The 23884-nt window shown below is 38.3% G+C and overlaps 1 protein-coding gene across 2 annotated transcripts in view; it reads right to left on the bottom strand.

Moving 5' to 3' along the window:
* Positions 1-1190: 1190 nt before the first annotated feature.
* The window catches only part of LOC122801073 (claudin-15-like), a 405386-nt gene continuing 382692 nt past the window's right edge, over positions 1191-23884 (bottom strand). For both annotated transcript variants that reach the window (XM_044070576.1, XM_044070577.1), the window contains 3 exons: positions 23658-23739; positions 21507-21617; positions 1191-1825 (listed from right to left, as the gene is read on the bottom strand). In XM_044070576.1, the coding sequence (XP_043926511.1) occupies positions 1723-1825; positions 21507-21617; positions 23658-23739 (296 nt within the window). In that variant the 3' untranslated portion in view covers positions 1191-1722. The remainder of the gene's footprint in view (positions 1826-21506; positions 21618-23657; positions 23740-23884) is intronic.

Below are 23884 nucleotides of genomic sequence, written 5' to 3'. Positions count from 1 at the left end.
CATCTAGACGAGGTATATGGATTTACCCCATTTAACAAGACATGGAAGTGAGCACACATTAGTTATTAAAACAAGTGTGATTACTAGAACATTTATCTGGTCACAAAATCTGTGTTTTATTGTGTAAAGGTAATATCTGCATTTCTCATCAACAAATCACAAATGGTAATAAGCTAAAACATGATTTCTCATACTTTGTCATACTGGTGTCCCTTCAAGACACAGAAGAGACTTTGAGTCTTGCCAGGGTAATCCAAATGAATTTGCATTTCTCAATGCAATAAAAATCATATTTAGTAAAGTCTAGTGAGCAATTGGTCAGTCAGGACAGTCTTTCAGTTTAGCAAAACACTTTTCCCACTAAACAAGTCAACATATCCAGTGATCATTATTTATTTTGTGCTTAACCAGATTCCATCATAGAAATAATGTCTAAATATTATTTACATGGAGAAAACAAATAATCTCCAAGCTTGAGCTTCCCCTCAGATTATCTGCAGCACTTCCATATGGTTTATCCCCATCATTTCAGAAGATGAAAGACAACATTTGTAGGATGGGACTGTACCTCTTTTCTGTCCTTATTTCCTCTATTTTTATTAATCATATCCCAAAAACAGGACTTCATTATATTGGATCACTAAATCCATTATTTTAGAATTACTGCTTTTCAAACATGATGCTTACATTTAGACTTGGTCCATCCACCCCTCCAAATGGTGCAAAGTAATACGCCTTTGTACATTATTTAAAAATGTGTTTTTCTAACAGTCATGGCCACTGCTCAGATATTCTGCCCCTGGTGTGCAGCTGAAGGTATTTCTCAGAAGCAGACTCTAAATGTTTAATTATACACTCATCTCAGTTATCTAAATGTTTAATTACATACACATCTCAGTACTCTAAATGTTTAATTATACACTCATCTCAGTACTCTAAATGTTTAATTATACACTCATCTCAGTACTGGGAAACTTGTATGCTTGACAAATACAGAGACAATCCATATCTCCTCGCCACATTGTACTATGTGGGATGCCCCTCTTCTTTACCCCTCAAAATTATTCTAGCCTTCATTTGTTAGTTAGAAAAGAACTACTTAGGAACTTTATAAAGAAGGACATACCTACAAGTTGGGCAGGCAGCATCAGTTTCTATTTTTCTATACACCAAACATAAACAGAATCAGACACTTAATATGACATTTAATGCACTCCTAATCCACAAACGACTAATTTGCATTGTACTGGTGGACAATAGCTTTGAAAAATGATGATCTTATACATAAAAGTTGAAAGACAGGATCTTCATTGTGGATTTCCACAACCTTCATTCTGAGTGTTTTTTGCCTTGTTTAAGTGACATATGGCTGAGCTAGGTGCAGAGAAGCAACATTATGACAGTCATAACATGTCCTTTTGAAATTCATACTCTGGATGTTACAGTTCTGTCTCAGCCATATATTAAAGGGGAGTGGAAAATATTGAGAAGCCATCATTCATCAATAGTAGTTGTTGTTAATATTAAAGATAAACATCCAATCACTAATATGACATGAATTAGGCAATTGGAAAATGGGAACTTGTAGTAAACCAGTGGGTGTTGCTTTTAAATGGATTGACATGTTTCAGGCTGATATAATGTTTTTTTCCCAGTGAGTACTGTATTCACATTATCAAAGATGTAAGTAACAACAACAGGGATGTAGGAGTTCTGGCAGCTTTAAACGTAGGCCTTTTCTGACTCATCGAACTGTCTTGCCGGTTTGTTATAAATTTGGGATGGAACATGCTGTGCCGGTTTGTAGTCATAGTTGTACCCCTTGCTGCAAAGAAAATACACAGTATTAGTTAGAGATTCAGGAAAGTAGTTTTATTGCAGCTAAGACTTGAAAAAGTGATATGCCTTTGACATGCCTATGACCATGAGACTATGAAGTGTCCTACAGAACAAAATCCTTCCTGCCCCTTGTACAAGAACCATGGTACTAGACACCATGACTGGTGAGTTCATATAGAAAATCAAGGAAAAACATAAATAGACTCCCAATAATCATGCAAAATAACATACTAGTATTTTGACATGTCCCTTGACAGGATGCAGAGGTGTCAGTTCACAAATGGTTAGTTATATCAGACCCAGATCAGTCTGACAATATTCTATGCAAAATCATGTAGATGATCCAAAAGGAGCTTATCATAAATAACGTAGAGGCCTATTTGTGTTATAGATTAAATTCAATGAGTTTGTTAGGGTAGATATGAGTTAAAGGTTGGTGCAATGGTAAAGGTGTGTACCTCACACACAAGGGGTACAGTGTTTGAGTCTCACCAAGGGAAATTAGATTCTTGACTTAAAATGGCCCACAAGGGCAGCTAGCCTTGTACTTTACCTATGACATCTTATCTTCTGAATCTTGTGGCATTCTTTGAAGAGGAAACAACAAAACTTGATGAAATCTTGACAGTGCATACTGCTTATCTTGAATATTAAGGCATTTGATATCATCCCACATAAAGAGAATAGCTGGTAAATACACAGCATCAAATATAATTTCATACATCAACTAATGGATAAAACACTGTTTAAGCAGAACGACACAGTACGTCAGCATGGGTGGTTACTTGTCTGTACTGACAGGTGCTGGTGTCCCACTATTTGTGGACTGATCATCATATACATAAAAATGGGAAATGTGCTGTGAGCTACCAGATATGCTGATGACTGAAAACTAGGTAACATAACTCCCTTAGTAAAAGATGCTGAAGTTCAGAAGATGGGCTACAAAAACACACACCTAGAACATATTTAATGTCAAGAAATGCAGCATCACAAGACTTAGCAAACAAGACATAAATTATGACCACATAAATGATCAAATCCTAAAGATGCCACTGTAATTAAAGATCTAGTGACAATGGTAGTCAACAATTTAAGCTTTGATCAGTGTGAATCTACCAAAGCTAGGAAAGCATATTCGGTAGCCCATTCATTTTTAAATGGCATGTATAGAGCTCCAGGGAGATTGTTTACCACTTTCAGTGTCATAGATAGCAAAGGAGATGTTGCTCTAGGTAAAAGCTGTTAGGGGGCACAATCGCAATCTCAGTAGAGTTGCCAACTGGTAGGAGTGCAGTAATGGCAATTATTTCAGCAGCCTTGACACAGAGCATGGCTGCCTAAATGAATGTGCTTAGTTGTTTGTGGTATGAGTGTGTATGCATTTTTAATTGCATCATGAAGCTATTGTAAGCCCTTTTAAACAGTTATGACCTTGCATTTTGTCTATCACTTTTGAGATATTTTTTTTTAGTTCTCAATTTTATGTTCAGGGTTGTCAGTCTGGGGAATTCCCAAGTTGAAAAGTGACCTAGCTATGGCTTTAACCAATTTATAATTCATTAATTCAGCATTTGTGGCCTTTGAACGAGTCACCTGAAAGTGTTTGAAAAGTTACATTGAGTTTAAAAAAGCATAGAGATGGATAACCTGAACTATTCTAAAATGCTTTAGAAACCTTTGTTAAATTATTTTTCTTATGAACTATGTACACTGACCTCCATCTAGCATATATGGCAATCTGTGCTCCGCATCTGTTTGGAAGTATATGCCTCAAATGTATTGCTACTGGAGCTAACACTATAAACCTATAACTGAAAATAAATATCAATAACTGACGTATTGCACAACACATTCCAGGGCAATACACTTTCTATCAGGAGAAGCCATACATTCTTTAAAAAAATAATCTTGAAATATATATCTGTGTGGCTATATATATATATATATATATATATATATATATATATATATATTATACATGTATATATATATATATATATATATATATATATATATATATATATATATATTCCTTTTTAAGTCTTTATGAGTACATGCAGGCTAATAAAACCAAACCCCATGAGCTGTGCACATGTGTGTTTTTCTGTTTTAGTTCCTCAACACTGCATTTGTTGATTGGTTGGCTATAGTGTAGAAACACATAGATTCAGATCAAGCCTGATGTCCATAAACATTAAGGTACCTGAAAAATATAATTAACATCCAAACCAAGGAACAAAAAAGGTCACACAGGCAAACCATTCTGCAAAAACTACAAGAAAAAAAAAACAGCCAAGCTAGAGTTTTCACTATGTAATACCTTAACCTTCGTGTAATGGAGGCTAATGGAATATATGCAAATGACCCCTTAAGAATATACAGTGTTTTAGCTAGATGACTCCTGAATGCCCATGACTTTTTATTTATTTATTTTACTTTAAGTTTTTATGGTACATTCAGGCAAATAAAGCCAAACTCCTCTCATACATGGCCACAACTTATAAAACAAAATCAGCATGACCAATGAATGCAGAAAATGAGTCCTTATTTCAAGGCAGGTCTAAATTATATTCAGAACTCAGCAGCAGACTGTGGTTTCATTGATAAAATGTTTTTTTCAATGTAAAGTCTCTAAACCATGTCAAATAAAAAAAAATTAAAGGAAAGCTAAATGTCATATGACCCATAATAGTGCAACCAAATCATGTGAACAAATAAGTATTATACCATGATCCCCCCAAAACGTGCACGCTGATTGGCCAGCGTGCCCGTTGTAAATCGAGTTATACTAATGGAAAAAGGTCCGGTCGCCCGGACTTTTTTCCATTAGTATAACTTGTTTTTTTAAAGCACTGTCTCGCTATGTTAAATGGGTTTAACATAGCGAGACAGCTTTAAAATAAGCAACGGAGATCTCTGTTGCTTATTTTAAAGCTGTATCGCTATGTTAAACCCATTTAACATAGCGAGACAGTGCTTTAAAAAAAAGCAACGGAGAAAGCAAGATCTCCGTTGCTTTTTTTTTAGTGTTTCGCTATGTTAAATGAGTTTAACATAGCGAGACAGTTTTAAAATAAGCAACGGAGATGTCCGTTGCTTATTTTAAAACTGTCTCGCTATGTTAAACTCATTTAACATAGCGAAACACTAAAAAAAAAGCAACGGAGATCTTGCTTTCTCCGTTGCTTTGCTCACCTCTGATGTACTGCGCAGGTGCACAGTACATCAGAACTGCCGCGGATGCCAGACATCTGCGGAAGGGCAGTAAACAGGCATTATACTATGCCATTATTTAAGAAAAGTAATAGTTTCTTTTCTTAAATAATGTCATGGTATAATAGCAATAACCCACGCCTGGTTGTGGGTAATGCTAAATTTACCCACGGTTGGCTTTGTTTGGTCCCTCGGGCCACCGGGACCAAACCACGCCAACCGTGGGTAAATTTAGCATTACCCACACCTAGGCGTGGGTTATTGCTATAATAAACTAAAAAAAGTCATTCACCAAATCACAAATAAGCACATCAAAACCTTTAAAATGATAAGTAGCAAATGAAAATAAACATACGTTATGCCTGTAATCATATCATATCACTCTCCATAACAACCATTATATCAGCATTATTGAAACACCTGACTAATAAACTCAAAACACATTTAAGTTATTCAGCTACATAACATATTGCCATTTATGAACAGGGATTGTTATCCATGATTTTTATACTGTGCAGAAGCTTTGTCTGCATTTATATATATATATATATATATATATATATATATATATATATATATATAAACATTTCATTACTGGATTATTATTCACAGTTTGGAATGATGTGCTTTTTTGGAATCTGACTGGTACTGATTTGATATAAATATGATGTTCCATACAAGCAACTGTTTGGTGATGTGTGTGTGTGTGTGTGTGTGTGTGTGTGTGTGTGTGTGTGTGTGTGTGTGTGTGTGTGTGTGTGTGTGTGTGTGTTAGAAGTGATAACTGACCCTATAACCCTATGAACCATACCACTTTCCAGTCTAATACTCTCCAAAATGTTATTTGCTGCAGCCGTCTTAACCAAGCCATATAAATAGTTTTGCATCACATTTCAACTGGCCATAATAAAGTAGCCAAATGTACCTGTATGTGCCAGACATCCAGATCACAGCAAAGTACACATTTAACTTAACTCTTGTAAGGCATTAGGATCCACTCATTCAAAAAATAAGAAAGAAAAAAAAATAGTTGCGTCTGAAGTAGCAGTGCTTTTGGTGATGTCATTTTATGTAAATCCATATCAAATTTTTGAATAAGCAAAATTATGGCTCTTGTGAAGCCCTGGATGTGACCCAGATGATGGTATTTGATTATTGACATGTTAGAGGTGCTGGGTGGGGAAGGATATAAAATGGCTCACTGCTTGGCTGACACATACAAGAGTACAGCTGTGTGTTTGCAGCTGTACCGACCCATGTATCTCTATGCTCCATCAGCAGTGTACTGCAGGTTTAGGTATTTTGATGGTATGTTTGCATGCACTTGCCTTAGGAGACTCCTGAACTCAGAGGTCAACTACAGAGCAGGATTCAAAAGCTGGGGACTCCATACTATCATATACAACTCATCCCAACTCCCCTGACTGTCACCTTCTGAGGAATGCTTGGACTGATAGGGTTCTCACTCCAAGCATGGAAGGAATGAGTTGTATGGGTCTCATCCTTGGCATAGAACTAATGGGTCTGACTCCTGCCTCTCATGGAAGAAAGAGTAGTTAAACTGGGTTGCGGGGAAGAAAGCTCAAGGTGATGGTGGGTTAGGGTAAAATAGTAATTTAGAAATGCTTTTGCTTCATAGAACAATACGGTGTCGAGTTAACCATCACCCTCCTAGTGTTTTTCTACATTTATGGAAATATGCTTATTGTTATGGATTCCAGAAGGTTTACCTACTTTATTTGATAAACATATATTAATATAAACACTCATTATTTTCACAGTTTCTGAAACTGTCCAAATTTCTTTGCAGTTAAACCATGCAGACAGCCAAACTAGCCACAGCTGTGAAGGACTTACAAATGAATCATTTGAGAAAAAGTAGTCCATCAGTAAAAGAGGTGATGTGATACCTTCTACTGGAACCAAAGGGACGTTATACTTACTTGAGATTTCCTACTAGCGGGAGTCATTTATCAGGAGTTAATAAGTTATTATTATTATTATTATTATTATTATTATTATTAGTAGTAGTAGTAGTAGTAGTAGTAGTAGTAGTATTAGCATTAATAATAGTATTTGATTACCAGAAAGTCCACTGAACCATTTTTCAACTAAGGCCTGTGGAGAAAAGCTCCGGTGTAAAAAAAAAAAAAAAAAAGACTACATGCATACTACGTACAACAATATATGACATGAAATTATACAACCAAATCAGATAGCAATATAAGCAACACAGAATACAATGTGTTGTGTAGAAGCACATTGTGGATTAAAGCAAACAGAATGTGTATTACATGAAATTACACAAATATACCTGTGAAAACAAGAAATATACAGAAAAGTCCAAAAGTAAAAAAAAAAAACATGCACAAGAAATTGTTTCATGTGCAGTGTTAACTGCTAGTTTCCAATGAGGGAGTGTGAAGACCTTTGCTCTAAAGTTAAGAGGAAGTGAGGAAAGAGGAGAAGTAAAGGGACCAGATTCTAAAAGAGTTGCTATCAATGTAAGTGGTCACTAACACTGAGAGCAAGTCTTCTGGAATCAAGGCCCCAGTGTGAGTCTGTTTATAGACAGGCCTTACACCAAAGTAAGTCACTTACACTGAGAACAAGTCTTCTGGAATCAAGGCCCCAGTGTACACCTGTTTATAAAACACAGCAAAGACAAATTCTCAACAGGAACAAAAAACTTGGAAAAGTAAAAAAATTGATCCCAACAACAACCTGGAACACACCAGCTTTATTGACAACAAAATGTTCCTTCGACTAAGCGCTTTCGCCAGTAATTGGCTTCATCAGAGTCAAAGAAACCTCTAACTACAACAGAATAAATAGTGAAAAAGATTTTTACAAACACTTAATTAGTTAATTAATAAGCCAATCATCAGCCATAAAATAACATTAGGTGAACCGCCCTTAAGAAAGTGCTTAGTACAAATTATTTCATCTAAAACAAGTCAAAAAATCCATTTAACAATACATATAGTACCTAGCCAAACTTAAACATATCCACTAGGTTCCAAAAACAACAAAATGGGTTGAAAAGTTTAAGTGAACATATAAAAAATACTATAAAAATTTGTTCCATGAATTAAAAACATTGTTATATAAAAAACATGTACATAAAAGGAACATAGCAGCAGGTAATGCTGGTAAACATACCCAAGCTGAAAAACCATTAGCTTTTAACTTTTGAAGTTTGAAACAATACCAAACTATGGTTTCAGACTTATTCAAAACTCTATTACATCCCCATCATGTACCTGTTCTGGGTACAAAATAAACACTGTACACAGTATAATAAGTGTGCTAAATAATGTTATTAGATCTCTGCTTTAACATGGGCATGTGGGAAATACCCTCATTAAGTCCTGGTGGTCGCTTGGCATTTAACCTCAATTGGCACCTTACTTCTTTGCTTTCAACAAGAAGTCTGTCATCGCCACCCCTACAGTTCGGTACCACCCGGTCAATAACAAAGAAGATACATTTTTTAAAATTGGGACAACCAACACTATGGTTGAATAAAGCATTGTGCCCATCTTTCCTTCTAATGGACCTAAAATGTTCACCAATCCTGTCCTTTAGCTTTCGGACAGTTTTTCCCACGTAGAAAGCATGGCAACTGACACATGTGGCAACATAGACCAACATCGTAGTATTACAACTACATCTCCCTGGGCATGATAAAGCATAATCATGCCCATGTATCACCACATATGGCCCGTCATTAATGTAGTGACAAAATTTGCATGACCCACATTTGACCATCAAAGACCTATACCATCTATTTTTCTTGTCCTCCAGGATGTTTTTAATGTTTTTCCCCCTACTGAATACCACCGTGGGTTGAGCCCCCAACTTTGTCTTGGTATATTCATTGAAACAAACCTGCCACAATTTTTTAGTTGTTTCAATAAGGGGGGTACACAAAGGGTTACATTTTAAAACAAGTACGTCAGAATTGTCCCTTGTGGTAGTACCCACAGTTTTAGTACCTGATGTTAAAATAGGAGAAAAAGATGTGTACCTTTTGGAAACCACTTCACATTTTGTGTTTAAAACCAATTTTAGGGGATAACCTCTCTCTAAAAACATCCCTACTAAAGTATGCATCTCATCCAAAAAAATCTTCTCATCACTAACCAGTCTTGATAACCTCACCATTTGACCCTTAATAATACTTTTTCTCTGATGGTGAGGGTGGCAACTGTTGAAATGATGTAGGGAGTTAGAATATGTTTTTTCCTGTGTATGTTACTTTGTAGCCCCTTGTAAGTGATCTTGAGATGAATGTCAAGATAATCTATTTCGGTTTGGTGCCACATGTAGGTGAATTTAAGGAAGGTAGTGATATGGTTTAGGTACTCTACAAATATTTTAACCTCCTCCTCGTTGCCTTTCCACAAAATAAGAACATCATCAAGGAACCTATTGTGCATCAGAATATTTTGCATAAAGTTAGTGCAAAAAATAAGGGATCTTTCCCAATGCAACAAGACCAAATTTGCATAGACAGGGGCACATTTGGCACCCATGGCCACAACAGCAATCTGGTGAAACAATTCACCTTCAAAGGTTAAATAGTTGTTCCTAAGAACCAGTTCCATTAGTTCCACCAGTTGGTCAATCTTTTTCCTATCTATCCTATCACATGTAAGCAAGGATTCTCTGAACCAATTGAATCCCTCATCATGGGGAATAACTGTAAACAAATTCACCACATCAGTGGTGGGAAAGGAATATTGAGTGGCACTGTTGGTATGTCTCAAACGTTCCAAACAGTGCCATGAATCCTTCAGAATATGATCAATTCCATTGACCACACATTGGGACCCAAAATCCACAAATGCCGCCAAAGGTTCAGTCTTGGAACCCCTGGCCGCCACAATAGGTCTAAAGGGTGGGTTGTTGACATTTTTGTGGATTTTGGGAATCTCAAAAATGACCGGTGTGATTGCGTGGGTGACTGTCAAAAATTTAACTTCATTCTCATCAAAGACACCTTGATATAAAGTATCCATTAGGTATAAATCAACACCAGTATAGGCTCTGTTTATTTAATTTTTTGAAACTCTATAATATGTGTTTGTGTCATTCAGAATCTCATGCATCCTAGATACATAGTCTATGTGACCCATAATGACTGCCCCCCCCCCTTGTCGGGCTTCATAATCCTAACATCCCTGTTTTTTGCTAAATTATGAAGAGTTAGTCTTTCCTCATGACTGAGATTATCATGCTGTGTAAAGAAATTAGAGTTGTTATTTTGAATAATTTCTCTAAATTCTTTTTCACACATCCTTTCAAAAATATGAACTTCCATGTGATTTGGGGGAATAAACGTACTTTTTCTTTTTAAGGTTCCCATACAGTTGTTAGCATTAGTATTGACATGTTCAGAAAAAAACATCCTAAGATTAAGTTGCCGGGTGTAAAGCTTCAACTGTAGGGGTGGCGATGACATACTTCTTGTTGAAAGCAAAGAAGTAAGGTGGCAATTGAGGTTAAACGCCATGCGACTACCAGGACTTAATGAGGGTATTTCCCTCATGCCCATGTTAAAGCAGAGATCTAATAACATTATTTAGCACACTTATTATACTGTGTACAATGTTTATTTTGTACCCGGAACAGGTACACGGTGGGGACGTAATAGAGTTTTGAATAAGTCTGAAACCATAGTTTGGTATTGTTTCAAACTTCAAAAGTTAAAAGCTAATGGTTTTTCAGCTTGGGTATGTTTACCAGCATTGCCTGCTGCTATGTTCTTTTTATATACATGTTTTTTTATATAACAATGTTTTCAATTCATGGAACACATTTTTATAGTATTTTTTATATGTTCACTTAAACTTTTCAACCAATTTTTCTTGTTTTTGGAACCTAGTGGATATGTTTAAGTTTGGCTAGGTATTATATGTATTGTTAAATGGATTTTTTGACTTGTTTTAGATGAAATGGTTTGTACTAAGCACTTTCTTAAGAGCGGTTCACCTAATGTTATTTTCTGGCTGATGATTTACTTATTAATTAACTAATTAAGTGTTTGTAAAAAACGTTTTCACTATTTATTCTGTTGTAGTTAGAGGTTTCTTTGACTCTGATGAAGCCAATTACTGGCGAAAGCGCTTAGTCAAAGGAACATTTTGTTGTCAATAAAGCTGGTGTGTTCCAGGTTGTTCTTGGGATCAATTTTTTTTACTTTTCTAAGCCTGTTTATAGACAGGCCTTACACCAAAGTTAGTCACTTACACTGAGAACATGTCTTCTGGAATCAAGGCCCCAGTGTAAGCCTGTTTATAGACAGGCCTTACACCAAAGTTAGTCACTTACACTGAGAACAAGTCCTTTGGAATCAGGCCCAATCTGTTTGTTTTAAGTAGCAAAGTCTATGTTATACTAAGCGAGGGGTAGTGATAGCTTTTCAGCCTGGTAAAATGCAAGAACACTGCCAAGAGACCAGCAGATATTGTTTTAGGTAAATTTAAAACCATTTTTTTATACTGATTTGTTTCAAGGTGAGAGGGGTAAAGTTCCACATTTTTGACACGTGAAGATTAAAGGGAGTCAGCTGCTTTATCGTTAATTTAGTTTTGAGAAGAAGAAGTTTGTCTGAGGAGTAAGGCTGGAGTTGGGGAATTTTTTTTGTGATCGTCAGTCTTCATGGTTATCTGGGCACCACAGTTCTCCAGTGGTTAGTGTTCTCTCCTTGCTCCAATCCAGTGACAAGCAGCACTCTTCTCCGACCATAAGGCAGGCTATCCCTGGCCAACCAGAGATCCGCGGTGCTGTGGTATTGTTTAGTTTAGGTGGGATTATGACTTAGAGGCGTTCAGTCATAATCCCACAGATGGTAGTTTTGCACCACTGGCTCCTCAGCCAAGCACATACACCAAATGTCTGAACCTGCAGTTCCTCTCGTACTGAGCAGGATTACTTTCGCAACAACACATCATCAGTAGGGTAAAGCTAACCTATTTCATGATGGTCTAATCCCAGATCATGTTCCCTAGAACACTGTGCAGACATCATGGTAAACCCTTCATTTACCTGATACGATTATTGACACTGAAACATGGTTGAAGCATGAAATTAAAGATAGTGAAATTCTACTCTTAGGTTACAACATTATCACACTAAATTGAAAAGTGAAAAGGGAAGGTGGTCTTGCCATCATTTACAAAAACATTCTCAATCGTTCACTCTTTCCCTATCAGCCCTCTTCAGTTCAATAGTGCCAAATTTTTTAAATCACCCTCCTCAAGTTAAACATTTGTAAAAGCCTCTGTATGATAGGAATATACTAACCCCAGGTAACATTAACAACACCACTGAAGAATTCTTCAATTGGATTTCATCAAACATCCCCCAAGAAGCAGTAATAATTGGAGACCTAAATACTGACTAGCAGTCAACAATGACATTGCAGATAATGACATAAATCTATTTGGTCTCACCCATGTCATAGCCACATCAACTCAATATAACAAAAATTGTAATAGAAAATCCACAGTAAATTGGATCCTATTCACCACACCCTAATGAAATCATGTCTTCAGGCTGCCTTCTGGATATCTTGAGCACCACCTCCCTATATTTGCTATCCCATAACCACAAAAATAAACAGCACTGCTACAAGCAGGTAGGAAATTGCAAAATTTCCAGAAAAGATAAATTCACCTTTAGTCTATGCATGCAATTAGAAAGCATTAAAATCTCCACTTCTAGATGACTCTGTTTAATGAATAAAACCTTTCTAAATATTCTCAATGAACATTGTCCATGCAGAACAAAAAGAGTAAAATCTAATCCAGCCCCTTGACTCACAAAACAGACAGACAAAGCATGGCTCATTTGGGAGCAAAAGAAATCCCAGGCAACCTGTCAAAATTATGGAACCCTTCAAAATAGTGCCAAACATAAAATCAAACTAGATAACAAAAAAATATATAGTTTTGTTCTTTCTTCCAAGACATAGTCCAAAATAACCCCAAACTCTTTTGGTAATCTGTTAATCAGATTCTAAATCCTGGCCATATTACCCATCCTTCAACTTTAACAAACTCACATCCTTCCAGAATTGCAACTCAGCTTAACTTCCACTTCATCTAACCAGTATCTTCTTTTCTAAACAAACATACCACTGCCAAATTGCTAGTCCAACACAACTCAACAAATAGCATAATACCATGTTCTTCCACCCAGTACCCACTTTTCCAATCAAAAAGCATCTTCTCAGATTGAAGCCAGCTACATTAGTGACTGATGATTTTCCTGCAGAGTACCTCAGATACCTCAGAATTGCATCTGATGCCCTAGCCTAGTCTACCCAGTATCCATTTTGTGTAATCATGCTATACAGAGATGCTATGTTAAAGTCACTCATCCTCCCACTACACAGAGGTGGCCAGTCTATTGAAACGTTTAACTACAGAGCTATAGCCATCCTGTCACCCCTTTCCAAAGTACTAGAAAAATGTATCAAATCCCAGTTCATCAAATAGACCTTGGATAATAATCATCTCCCTCCTCATCACAACATGGTTTATACCCTCACCACAGCAGCTCTGCCCTTCACAGTTTCACCAACACTTTTAATCAAAGCAGAAACACTGGCAACTTAGTCTCTGCTCTTTTTTTGGACGTGTCTAAAGCTTTCAGTACTGTTCTCCATCAACTATATCTTCACAAACTATTTTCCTTAGGTCTTGAACAACATCCACTTATATGGTTCCACTAATACTTCTCTAATAGACTACTGGTAGTAAAGTGGCAACATGAATTCTCTTCCATTCTCTCGGTTCCTATTGGAGTCTCTTAAGGATCCTTCCTTTGTCCCCTCTAATTTAATATATTCATAAATGACCTCCAGTCTGCAAGTAAGCATGCCACCCTAGTTCAGTATGCAGATGACTGCACATGTATCTGCTCTTCCAAGAGCCTAAACAAACTACAACATCTTACTCTATTGCATTTTAGCTCTGCAACTCTCAACTACTCTTAAACTCTTATAAAAATAAGCTAATACTTTTCACCCACCCCCCAAAAAATTTATTTGAGCAAACAAAATACTTAAGCATTACCTCATTAAACATCATGAAAACTTGAACTGATAACCCACACCAAACTCTTAGGAGTTGCCATAGATGACAATATGAAATTTGACTGTCACATAACCCAACCAGTGGGAAAAAATCACTAACAATGTGGTTCTCTCTACAGAGCCAAGTCTTATTTCTCTGAAAATGCTAGAAGAAACATTGCATAACTAATCCCAAAACTTCTGAATGCATTCCCCATCTTTACAAACCTACCTATTCTCAAACAATGCTATAACAAGATTATGAAATTTACCACTAACCTCCCATTTAATACACATCACTGCTTGGTACTCACTGACTCACAGAGCTGAACTGGACAGAATTATTTCATTACCTTACTTTTTCCCAGCTTGTCTCTATTCATAACCTTATAGATAACCATGAAGACTCTTCTTTTATTTTCAGCTGCTCCTGTTAGGGGTTGCCACAGTGGATTATCGGTGTCTGCAGAACAAGTGGCAGTAGAGTTTTATGGTGTCGAGTTGCCAGCCCGCCACCCAACCTTCCTCAGAAGGCACACACATGCACACACAGGGCCAATTTAGAATGTCCATTCCACCTGCGGCATGTCTTGGGAAGGTGGGAGGAAACCGGAGCACCAGGAGAAAACCCATGCAAACACAGGGAGGACATGCAGACTCTGCACAGAAGGCACCCTAGCCAAAAATCAAACTGAAGAACCTCTTGCTGTGAGGCGACAACCCTAACCACTGCACCACTGTGCTGCCCAGATAACCATGAAGACTGACCATCACAAAAAATCATTCTCCAACTCCAACCTTACTTACATATGTGTGTGTGGTCACAGTAGGGTGGTTTGTTAGGGGATAAGTAGAACAGGTGTGTATATGTGTGTCTGTGTGTTTGCACGCGTGTGTGCGTGTGTGTGTGTGTGTGTGTGTGTGTGTGTGTGTGTGTGTGTGTGTGTGTGTGTGTGTGTGTGTGTATACATGCATGAGTGAATGGCTGATTGCATCTGTCAGTGATATCAGAAGGGGGGGTGTCTGGTTTAAAATGAATGTCTGTGTTTGCGAAGGGATAACTGCCATACTAATAAATTCTGATAGAATAATAAGCAAAGCCTGTAATACTGTGGGGAGAGGTCACTAGACAGGGACTTTTAAATATTAGTCAGCTAACCACTTAATAGAACAACAGGATTACAGTAAGAAGCATTTTTTAACATTGAGAAGTATGGGGACACAGGATGCCAGGGGCACTCTTTGAATATTACCCCAAGTCAGATAAAAATTCAGGTTTTGTATCACAAAGCATATTTTGAACAATAACAAGCATGAAACTCTCATGTTTGGATTTACTTACTGACTGTGTGGGTCCATGAGGTTACACAGGTTCATAGGCTCATAGGTCTTTACTAGGTAAACAACCACATGGGCCTTTTTAAGCCTAGCCATGCATCTCAAATATCTGACAAGTTCTGGTACCCTTGATAAGTGTAATCAGGGGCTTGAAAGATTATATATTTACAAGCAGCAGCCTGGAAGATAAACCATTAACAGGCTGCCTGTGCCATTAGAGACATAATCGCCAACTCACAGATGAATTTCCTGTTCCCCATCCAACTGTCCAAGTTACACTTGAAGCAGGTTAGGGAGCTGGAGAGTTGCTGCATTTACTGTGTAGAATGCAGCCTTTAACTGTTTATAAAGTTTCAGTATATTTACTTGAAGCTTAAAGCTCAATTAAAGCTTACAACAGAGCTATTTCTACCCATACCTCTCAACTGTTTAGATTTTTGCAAAATGTCCAGATTTTTGCCTCATATGTTTGGTCCATTTTTCATAAAATTGTGGTTTTCTAGAAATCATTGGTAAGTCATGGAACATTTAAGTCAGAAAATAATGACAGGCATTTGAGTTTTGGACTTCAATCCCTTCAGACCGCGGTGGTGGTGCTGCGGTAGCGTTGTCGCCTCACAGTAAGACGCTGTCCGGTTCAATTCACAGCTACAGTGTCTTCTGCGTGGAGACGTGTGAATGGGCGTGCCTTCGTTGAAGGTTGTGCGTCAGGGCTGGTAATTCGGCACGTAAAAATCATCTACTAATCATTAGCGGACCGGAGATCCGCTGTGGTGACCCCTAACCAGGAAAAGCCGAAAGACACAAACAAACGTCAATCCCTTCAGAAAATTCATGCTAATGTAAAACCTGTTATTTTATTGAATTTCTAAGTTTGTAAGAACAATATTTAAAAAAAATGTCCTTATTTCTGGGCCTTTGACCCTATTATTTATCACTATGTCCAGATTTCTTGCTCTTAGAGGTTGAGAGGTATTTTTCTACCAGTTGGGGGGGGGTTGTATAATGGTGAAAATGCTTACCTCACAATCATAAGGTACAGGGTTTAATTCTCACTCTTGGAAAGGAAATGGGCTATGCTTAAAATAACATACACGGGCAGCTAGCTTATTATCTACTATGATGCAATTATGTTATCACTGTCAGATTTCAGGTACATGCCAAAGGTAATGAAAAAAGGAGCTTCTGTTCATGGGTCCAGTGAATAATTGTGGCCGAAAAGGACACTGGTGGCTGGAGACTGAATTATTTTCCCATGGAGCTGTTACACTGGTGTTGACTGTATAAGTAAAGTGGCTGCAGGGGACAAATACACCTATCTTCAAAATGGAAATGTTCTTGCCTTCACCCTACTTAATCCCAAGGTTCCCCTAGACTAACCCCTATACTCCTGCACCTTTGTACACTCGAACTCTAGCTATGATTTTAGCAGGCTCTAACTTCACTGTATGGATGACAATATTGAAAAGTTAGCAAAAAAAAAAAAAAATTCTACTAATTTTTAACTTTTACTGTGTCCTATGTGAATTCTTTCAGTGTGTACATTCTATTGCAAATTTGCATTTTCAATGTTCTTACTGTGTGTACATTCTATTGTAAATTTGAATTTGCAGTGTCTTACTATGTTTTCTTGCTGTGTGGTTTATCTTTTGTATTCTTCTTAAACATTGTATTGGTTGTACTGCCTTTGGAGCTTTTCTCCCCGGGCCTCCACTGAAAATGGGTTCTTCTTGGCCCAGTGGACTTCCCCAGTAATCAAACTGAAATAAATAAAAATAAATAAATAAAATATCCTTGAATGGCTGGTGAGGAACTTGTCCCTCCTTCAAACTGGAAATGTATTTTTTTTCAAGATTCATGCTGTATATCATAGACCTGATTTTTCCCCTCTCTTTGCAAATAAAACTTTTTATGCCAAACAAGTATTTCTGTTTTTTCAGTGTATCAGGCCTATGATTAAGGTCTGTTTCCATAGCATGGCAAATTACCTGAATATTGTAAAGAAAAGTTCAGTGGGTCACTATGCATATGCAGACATAAGGACTCAGCCCCCCAGGCTTACTATGATACATGTTATCAGCTCATGGCCTTAAACCTTTACCTATCACACTCTTAGCACAAAAAGTCTGGACAAAGCCATAAACAATGGGGAGAAAAAGGGCCAGAAATACAGATATGTCTGCAACTCAAATGTCTGCCATAATTTCCTGACTTTAGTCCTCAATGATTTGCCAGAAAACCAACAATTTTATATGGAGCAGACCAAGTATGTGAGACAAAAATCTGGACATTTTGCAAAAATATGGACAGTTGTGATGGTATGACTTTCAGCTACATATGTGCAAAACAAAGGATTTTTTATCATGGATTCTATTATGCACAAGCCAGTGCATTTCTTTGTGCCGGTCCCAAGCCCGGATAAATGGGGAGGGTTGCATCAGGAAGGGCATCCGACGTAAAAATTTTGCCACATCATATATGCAGAAAACTGTACAGAAATTCATACCGGATCGGTCGAGGCTCAGGTTAACAACGACCGCCACCAGTACTGTTGGCCAACAGGGTGCTGGCAGAAATTGGGCTACTGTTGGCCGAAGGAGGAGAAGAGGCAGAAGGCATGCCCGAAGGCAGGTAAAGGCTAGGACTGTGATAGTGAGGTTCAGAACTTTGAATGTTGGCAGTATGACTGGTATAGGGAGGGAGCTAGCTGATATGATGAACCGAAGGACGGTTGGTATATTGTGTGTGCAACAGACCAGATGGAAGGGGAGCAAGGCTAGGTGTATCGGAGGCGGTTTCAAATAGTTTTATCATGGTATGGATGGGAGAAGAAATGGCGTAGGCATTATCCTGAAGGAACAGTATGCTAAGAGTGCTGTGGAGGTGAAAAGAGTATCAGATAGAGTGATGTTTATGAAGCTGGAAATTGATGGTGTAATGATGAATGTTGTTAGTGCATATGCTCCACAAGTTGGGTGTGCGATGGATGAGAAAGAAATATTTTGGAGTGAGTTGGATGAAGTGGTGATGACTGTACCCAAGGGGGAGAGACTGGTGATTGGAGCAGATTTCAATGGGCATGTTGGTGAAGGGAACAGAGGGGATGAGGAAGTGATGGGTAGGTATGGTGTTAAGCAAAGGAATGCAGAAGGTCAGATGGTAGTGGATTTTGTGAAAAGGATGGACATGGCTGTGATGAATACGTATTTTAACAAGACGGAGGAGCACAGGGTGACATACAAGAGTGGAGGAAGATGCACACAGGTGGATTAAATCTTATGTAGGGAGGGCCAGTTTGAAGGAGATTGGAGACTGTAAAGTGGTGGCAGGGGAAAGTGTAGTTAGGCAGCATAGGATGGTGGTTTGTAGGATGACATTAGTGATCAAGAAGAGGAGAATGAGTGCGAGGGCAGCACCAAGGATCAAATGGTGGAAATTGAAAAAGGGTAATTGTGAGGTGATGTTCAGGGAAGAGTTAAGACAGGCACTGGGTGGCAGTGAAGAGTTACCGAATAGCTGGGTAACTACAGCAGAGCTAGTAAGAGAGATGGCTAGAAAGGTGCTTGGTGTGACATCTAGAAAGAGGAAGGAGGAGAAGGAGATCTGGTGGTGGAATGAAGAAATACAGGAGAGTATACAGAGAAAGAGGTTGGCGAAGAAGAAGTGGGATTGTCAAAGAGATGAAGAAAGTAGACAAGAGTATAAGGAGATGAGGTGCATGGCAAAGAGAGAGGTGGCGAAGGCTAAGGATAAGGTGTATGAAGAGTTGTATAAAAGGTTGGACACTAAGGAGGGAGAAAAGAACCTTTACCGATTGGCTAGACAGAGGGACCGAGCTAGTAAAGATGTGCAGCAGGTAAAGGTGATAAAGGATAATGAGGGAAACATACTCACATGCGAGGAGAGTGTGTTGAGGAGATGGAAAGAGTACTTTGAGGGGTTGATGAATGAAGAGAATGAGAGGGAGAGAAGGTTGAATGATGTGCAGATAGTGAATCATGATGTGCAGTGGATTAGCAAGGAGGAAGTAAGGATAGCTATGACGAGGATGAAGAACGGAAAGGCTGTTGCTCCAGATGACATACCCGTGGAAGCATGGAGCTGTTTAGGTGAAATGGCAGTGGAGTTTTTAACTCGATTGTTTAATGAAATCTTGGAAAGTGAGAGGATGCCTAAGGAATGGAGAAAAAGTGTTTTGGTACCGATTTGTAAGAATAAGGGTGATGTGCAGAGCTGTAGTAACTACAGAGGGATTAAACTGATCAGTCACAGCATAAAGTTATGGGAAAGAGTAGTGGAAGCTAGGTTAAGAAGGGAGGTGATGATTAGTGATCAGCAGTATGGTTTCATGCCAGGAAAGAGCACTACAGATGTGACGTTTGCTCTGAGTGTTGATGGAGAAGTACAGAGAAGGTCAGAAGGAGTTGCATTGTGTCTTTGTGGATTTAGAGAAAGCATATGACAGGGTGCCTAGAGAGAAGTTGTGGTATTGTATAAGGAAGTTGGGAGTGTCAGAGAAGTATGTAAGAGTGGCACAGGATATGTACAAGGGTAGTGTGACAGCGGTGAGGTCTGCGGTGGGAGTGACGGATGCGTTTAAGGTGGAGGTGGGATTACATCAAGGATCAGCTCTGAGCCCTTTCTTATTTGCAATGGTGATGGACAGTTTTGACAGAAAAGATCAGACAGGAGTCCCCGTGGACTATGATGTTTGCAGATGACATTATGATCTGTAGTGAGAGTAGGGAACAGGTGGAGGAGACCCTGGAGAGGTGGAGATATGCTCTAGAGAGAAGAGGAATGAAGGTCAGCAGGACTAAGACAGAATATATGTGTGTGAATGAGAGGAAGGACAGAGGAATGGTGAGGATGCAGGGAGTAGAGGTGGCGAAGGTGAATGAGTTTAAGTACTTGGGATCAACAGTTCAGAGTAATGGTGAGTGTGGAAGAGAGGTGAAGAAGAGAGTACAGGCAGGATGGAGTGGGTGGAGAAGAGTGTCAGGAGTGATTTGTCACAGACGAGTACCAGTAGGAGTAAAAGGGAAGGTCTACAAGAGGGTAGTGAGACCAGTATGTTATACGGGTTGGAGACAGTGGCATTGACAAAAAAACAGGAGTCAGAGCTTGACGTGGCAGAGTTGAAGATGTTAAGATTTGCACTGGGTGTGACGAGGATGGACAGGATTAGGAATAAGTATATTAGAGGGTCAGCCCAGGTTGGAAGGTTTGGAGACAAAGCCAGAGAGGCAAGATTTCATTGGTTTGGACATGTGCTGAGGAGGGATGCAGAGTATATTGGGAAAAAAATGCTAAGGATGAAGCTGCCAGGTAAGAGGAAAAGAGGAAGGCCTAAGATAAGGTTTATGGATGTGGTGAGAGAGGACATGCAGATGGTTGGTGTGACAGAGCAAGATGCAGAGGACAGGAAGAAATGGAAACAGTTGATCTGCTGTGGCGACCCCTAACAGGAGCAGCCAAAAGAAGAAGAAGAAGAAGATTTTATTGCTTCAATTTATTTATCTTTTATTGACCAAGTTAGTGGGCTGTTTTCATGGCAGAACTGAAATGCTAGTTATGTTACCAGGAGAAATTTGGCTAGAGCAATGGGGAACTTCCCATACTCTTTTCAGTACTTGCCAGGGATCTTTTACACCCACATAAGCAACCACCACCTCAAGCATATGGGACCCTAGTTTAATGACTAAACCAAAGGACAGCACACTCAGGAGTGCAGCCCCTTATGATGCACTGCAGTGTCAGAAATCCATCTAGGAATAGAACCCAGAGCATTTTGCATCAAAGACAAGTATCCTACCCGTTGCACCACTGACACTGAATACTTTTAATTTTATTTTCATGGTAATTTGCTCTTTCCAGTGTTACTTTTCTTGTGACTTTCATATTTTCAACAATTTATGTATATAAATTATTATTCTAAACTACTTACAGCTAAAGACAACCTTCAAAACAGACAATGCTTGCTATCATCCGTGTTAAAACAGTTCTTAACATTATTTGTAAAACAAACCTGTGCTTTGACTTTGTGGGTCTTTTACAAGAACAGCACAGGAATGATCCACCTAATATGAGGAGGAGATCTCCAGCCCAGCCAAGGTAAAGGGCTGTCCCAAGTTCATACCTGCAAGGAAAGACATGGAAAAAAAAGGTTACTACCTGCAGCCACACCCCCAAAGATGCAAAGATTTGCTGGCTTAAAGCAACATGGCAGCAGCTTGAATACTCTAACAGTAGCACCCACAATACACAGGAAAACAAATCAATCAGCAATGGGACTGTTATTCAAAAAAAGATGTATGTCTCTGATCCCAATACAAATGCACAGCAGATAAAATATCCCCAGTGGATTACAGTGATTACAGAAAATAAGAAAACATTTGTTATATTTTTGTTAGCTTCATGACATAATGGCGTTTTAGGTAATGTATAGATTTAACTAGACTGCAAAATGACTAATTAATTCACTGTCTTGGAGTGATATACATCTAATTATTTAATCATTTGGTAACCAGAGAAATGAACTGATCTTTGCAAACCCTTCCCAGGTACAACCAGACCATAACAGCAAAGGGTGAACAAGCAGTCAGTTTAGGGTACCCAAACAACAGAAGAAAAACAGATTAGGGAGGCAAGATGGTGGCAATAGTCCTCTTGCATACCAAAGCCTTTTCCTCTTATTGATGCAGCTGTTACATCTTTACATACTGTTAATTGCATTTTACATTTAATATTGTGTTTCTGTTGAAAATGAATCTGTCTCTACAACATCTGGCCTTCTCATGCTGATATGTCACTTAAATCATTTGTAAAATCAGTACAACCTGCATATTGCAAGCCCAAGTAAGTATAACTGAAATGTTTGACACCTAGACTTCCTGGTGAGAAGATCCCTGGATGTAAACCACAGCTTAACCAAGCCCACAGGCAACTATCTAAAGGCAATCACTAACCAATGCATGGCTTGATTATTTAATACTTCTATCATTTTACTAACTTACACACTCACTTTAGGGAAAAATAGTGCCTACGCCACACACTACAGTCACCAACTCTCGGTGCTGTCATCTGGAGTTACTACATCTAACCTGTAATGATACCAGCATTAGAATCCAGAGAAAGTCACACAGCAAAGAGCTGAGACTCAAAAAATGAATGGCATGGGCAGAACCACAGTATGAAGACCATAACATGTACATTCATCCTATCATGTCACCTCTCAGGATGGAAGCTTTTCGAAGACGCAGTTTTCATCCAGTTTCTGTAAAACTGATTAATGTAAAGGAACCAGATAAGTTTCTAGACGTACTACAAGAAAGTCATGCAGCCAGTAAAAGCTGCTAAGAGTCTAGTTATCAGACCATGAAAGATCAGGGGTGATTAATTAAAATACCATTTTAAATCTATTTATGGAGTGAAATTGAAATTATTAATAATTGATACTGATGGCACAAAATGTCCTATAATGACAAAGAAAAATGCGACTGGTGAAGACAGTGGATTACAAAACCCAAACACAATGCATTACAAAACCAAAACACGGTGCATTATAAAACCCAGATATGGTGCATTACAGAATATGGATCATTACAGAAACCAAACATGGTGCATTACAGAAAACAAACATGGTACTTTACAGAAACCAAACATGGTGCAGTCACGTCATCATACTGAAAAATTAAAGGAAGCACTTCACTGAATATGGTTTGAGCTGTTTAGCATTTACAATATTATTTCCCAGTACATCCTACTGGAATAGAGCAGAAAATACTAATTTGGGTTCTTACTCTTTGAAACTCATCCTTTGGCATTTTTCATACTGAGAAAACTTTTGTTTCTCATTCCAAATTAATCTGTCCTGAGCCGGAGTCCTTAAAGTAGTCATAAAATGCATTCCGCTGAAATTATCTGCACCCCTGATGTAAGCTTCAACTATGAATCAAAACCTTGCAGCAAGATAATCATAGAAAATAGGATGGTAGTATTTTAGCCAAATGAGAAAATACCTGATTAAACCATTTTATTTGTAATTGTTAGATGTAATTTTGAAGGATTTCCAACATTTGCTTTACCACATCTACAAATATGGTTAACACTAGGGATTACCTGTTAACTGCATATTTTTTTTTAATCAGAAAAAAATTCATTAGTCAACTGTACTTACTTAATCCCAGCGTAATTTGGGTTGTAGAAATCCGCAGTCACTCTTGATGCATACCAGGAAACTGCAACCAAGGAGGAAAGACCTGCAAAGAGTAATTAATCACAATTACACAAAGTGGAGTTAAAAACAATATTGTTATCTCATTCTGCAGACTTAGTAAGTACAATGCTTTGACCTATCTGAGGAATAGATGCTAATTTTAGAATGTTGCTTGAACTGCTTTTAAG

The sequence above is a fragment of the Protopterus annectens genome, chromosome 4.part1, assembly GCF_019279795.1.
Source record: "Protopterus annectens isolate FY-2018-M chromosome 4.part1, PAN1.0, whole genome shotgun sequence".
NCBI lineage: Eukaryota > Metazoa > Chordata > Ceratodontiformes > Protopteridae > Protopterus > Protopterus annectens.
The sequence above is the reverse complement of the archived record's forward strand: the minus strand, read 5'-3'. Positions and strand labels throughout refer to the sequence as shown.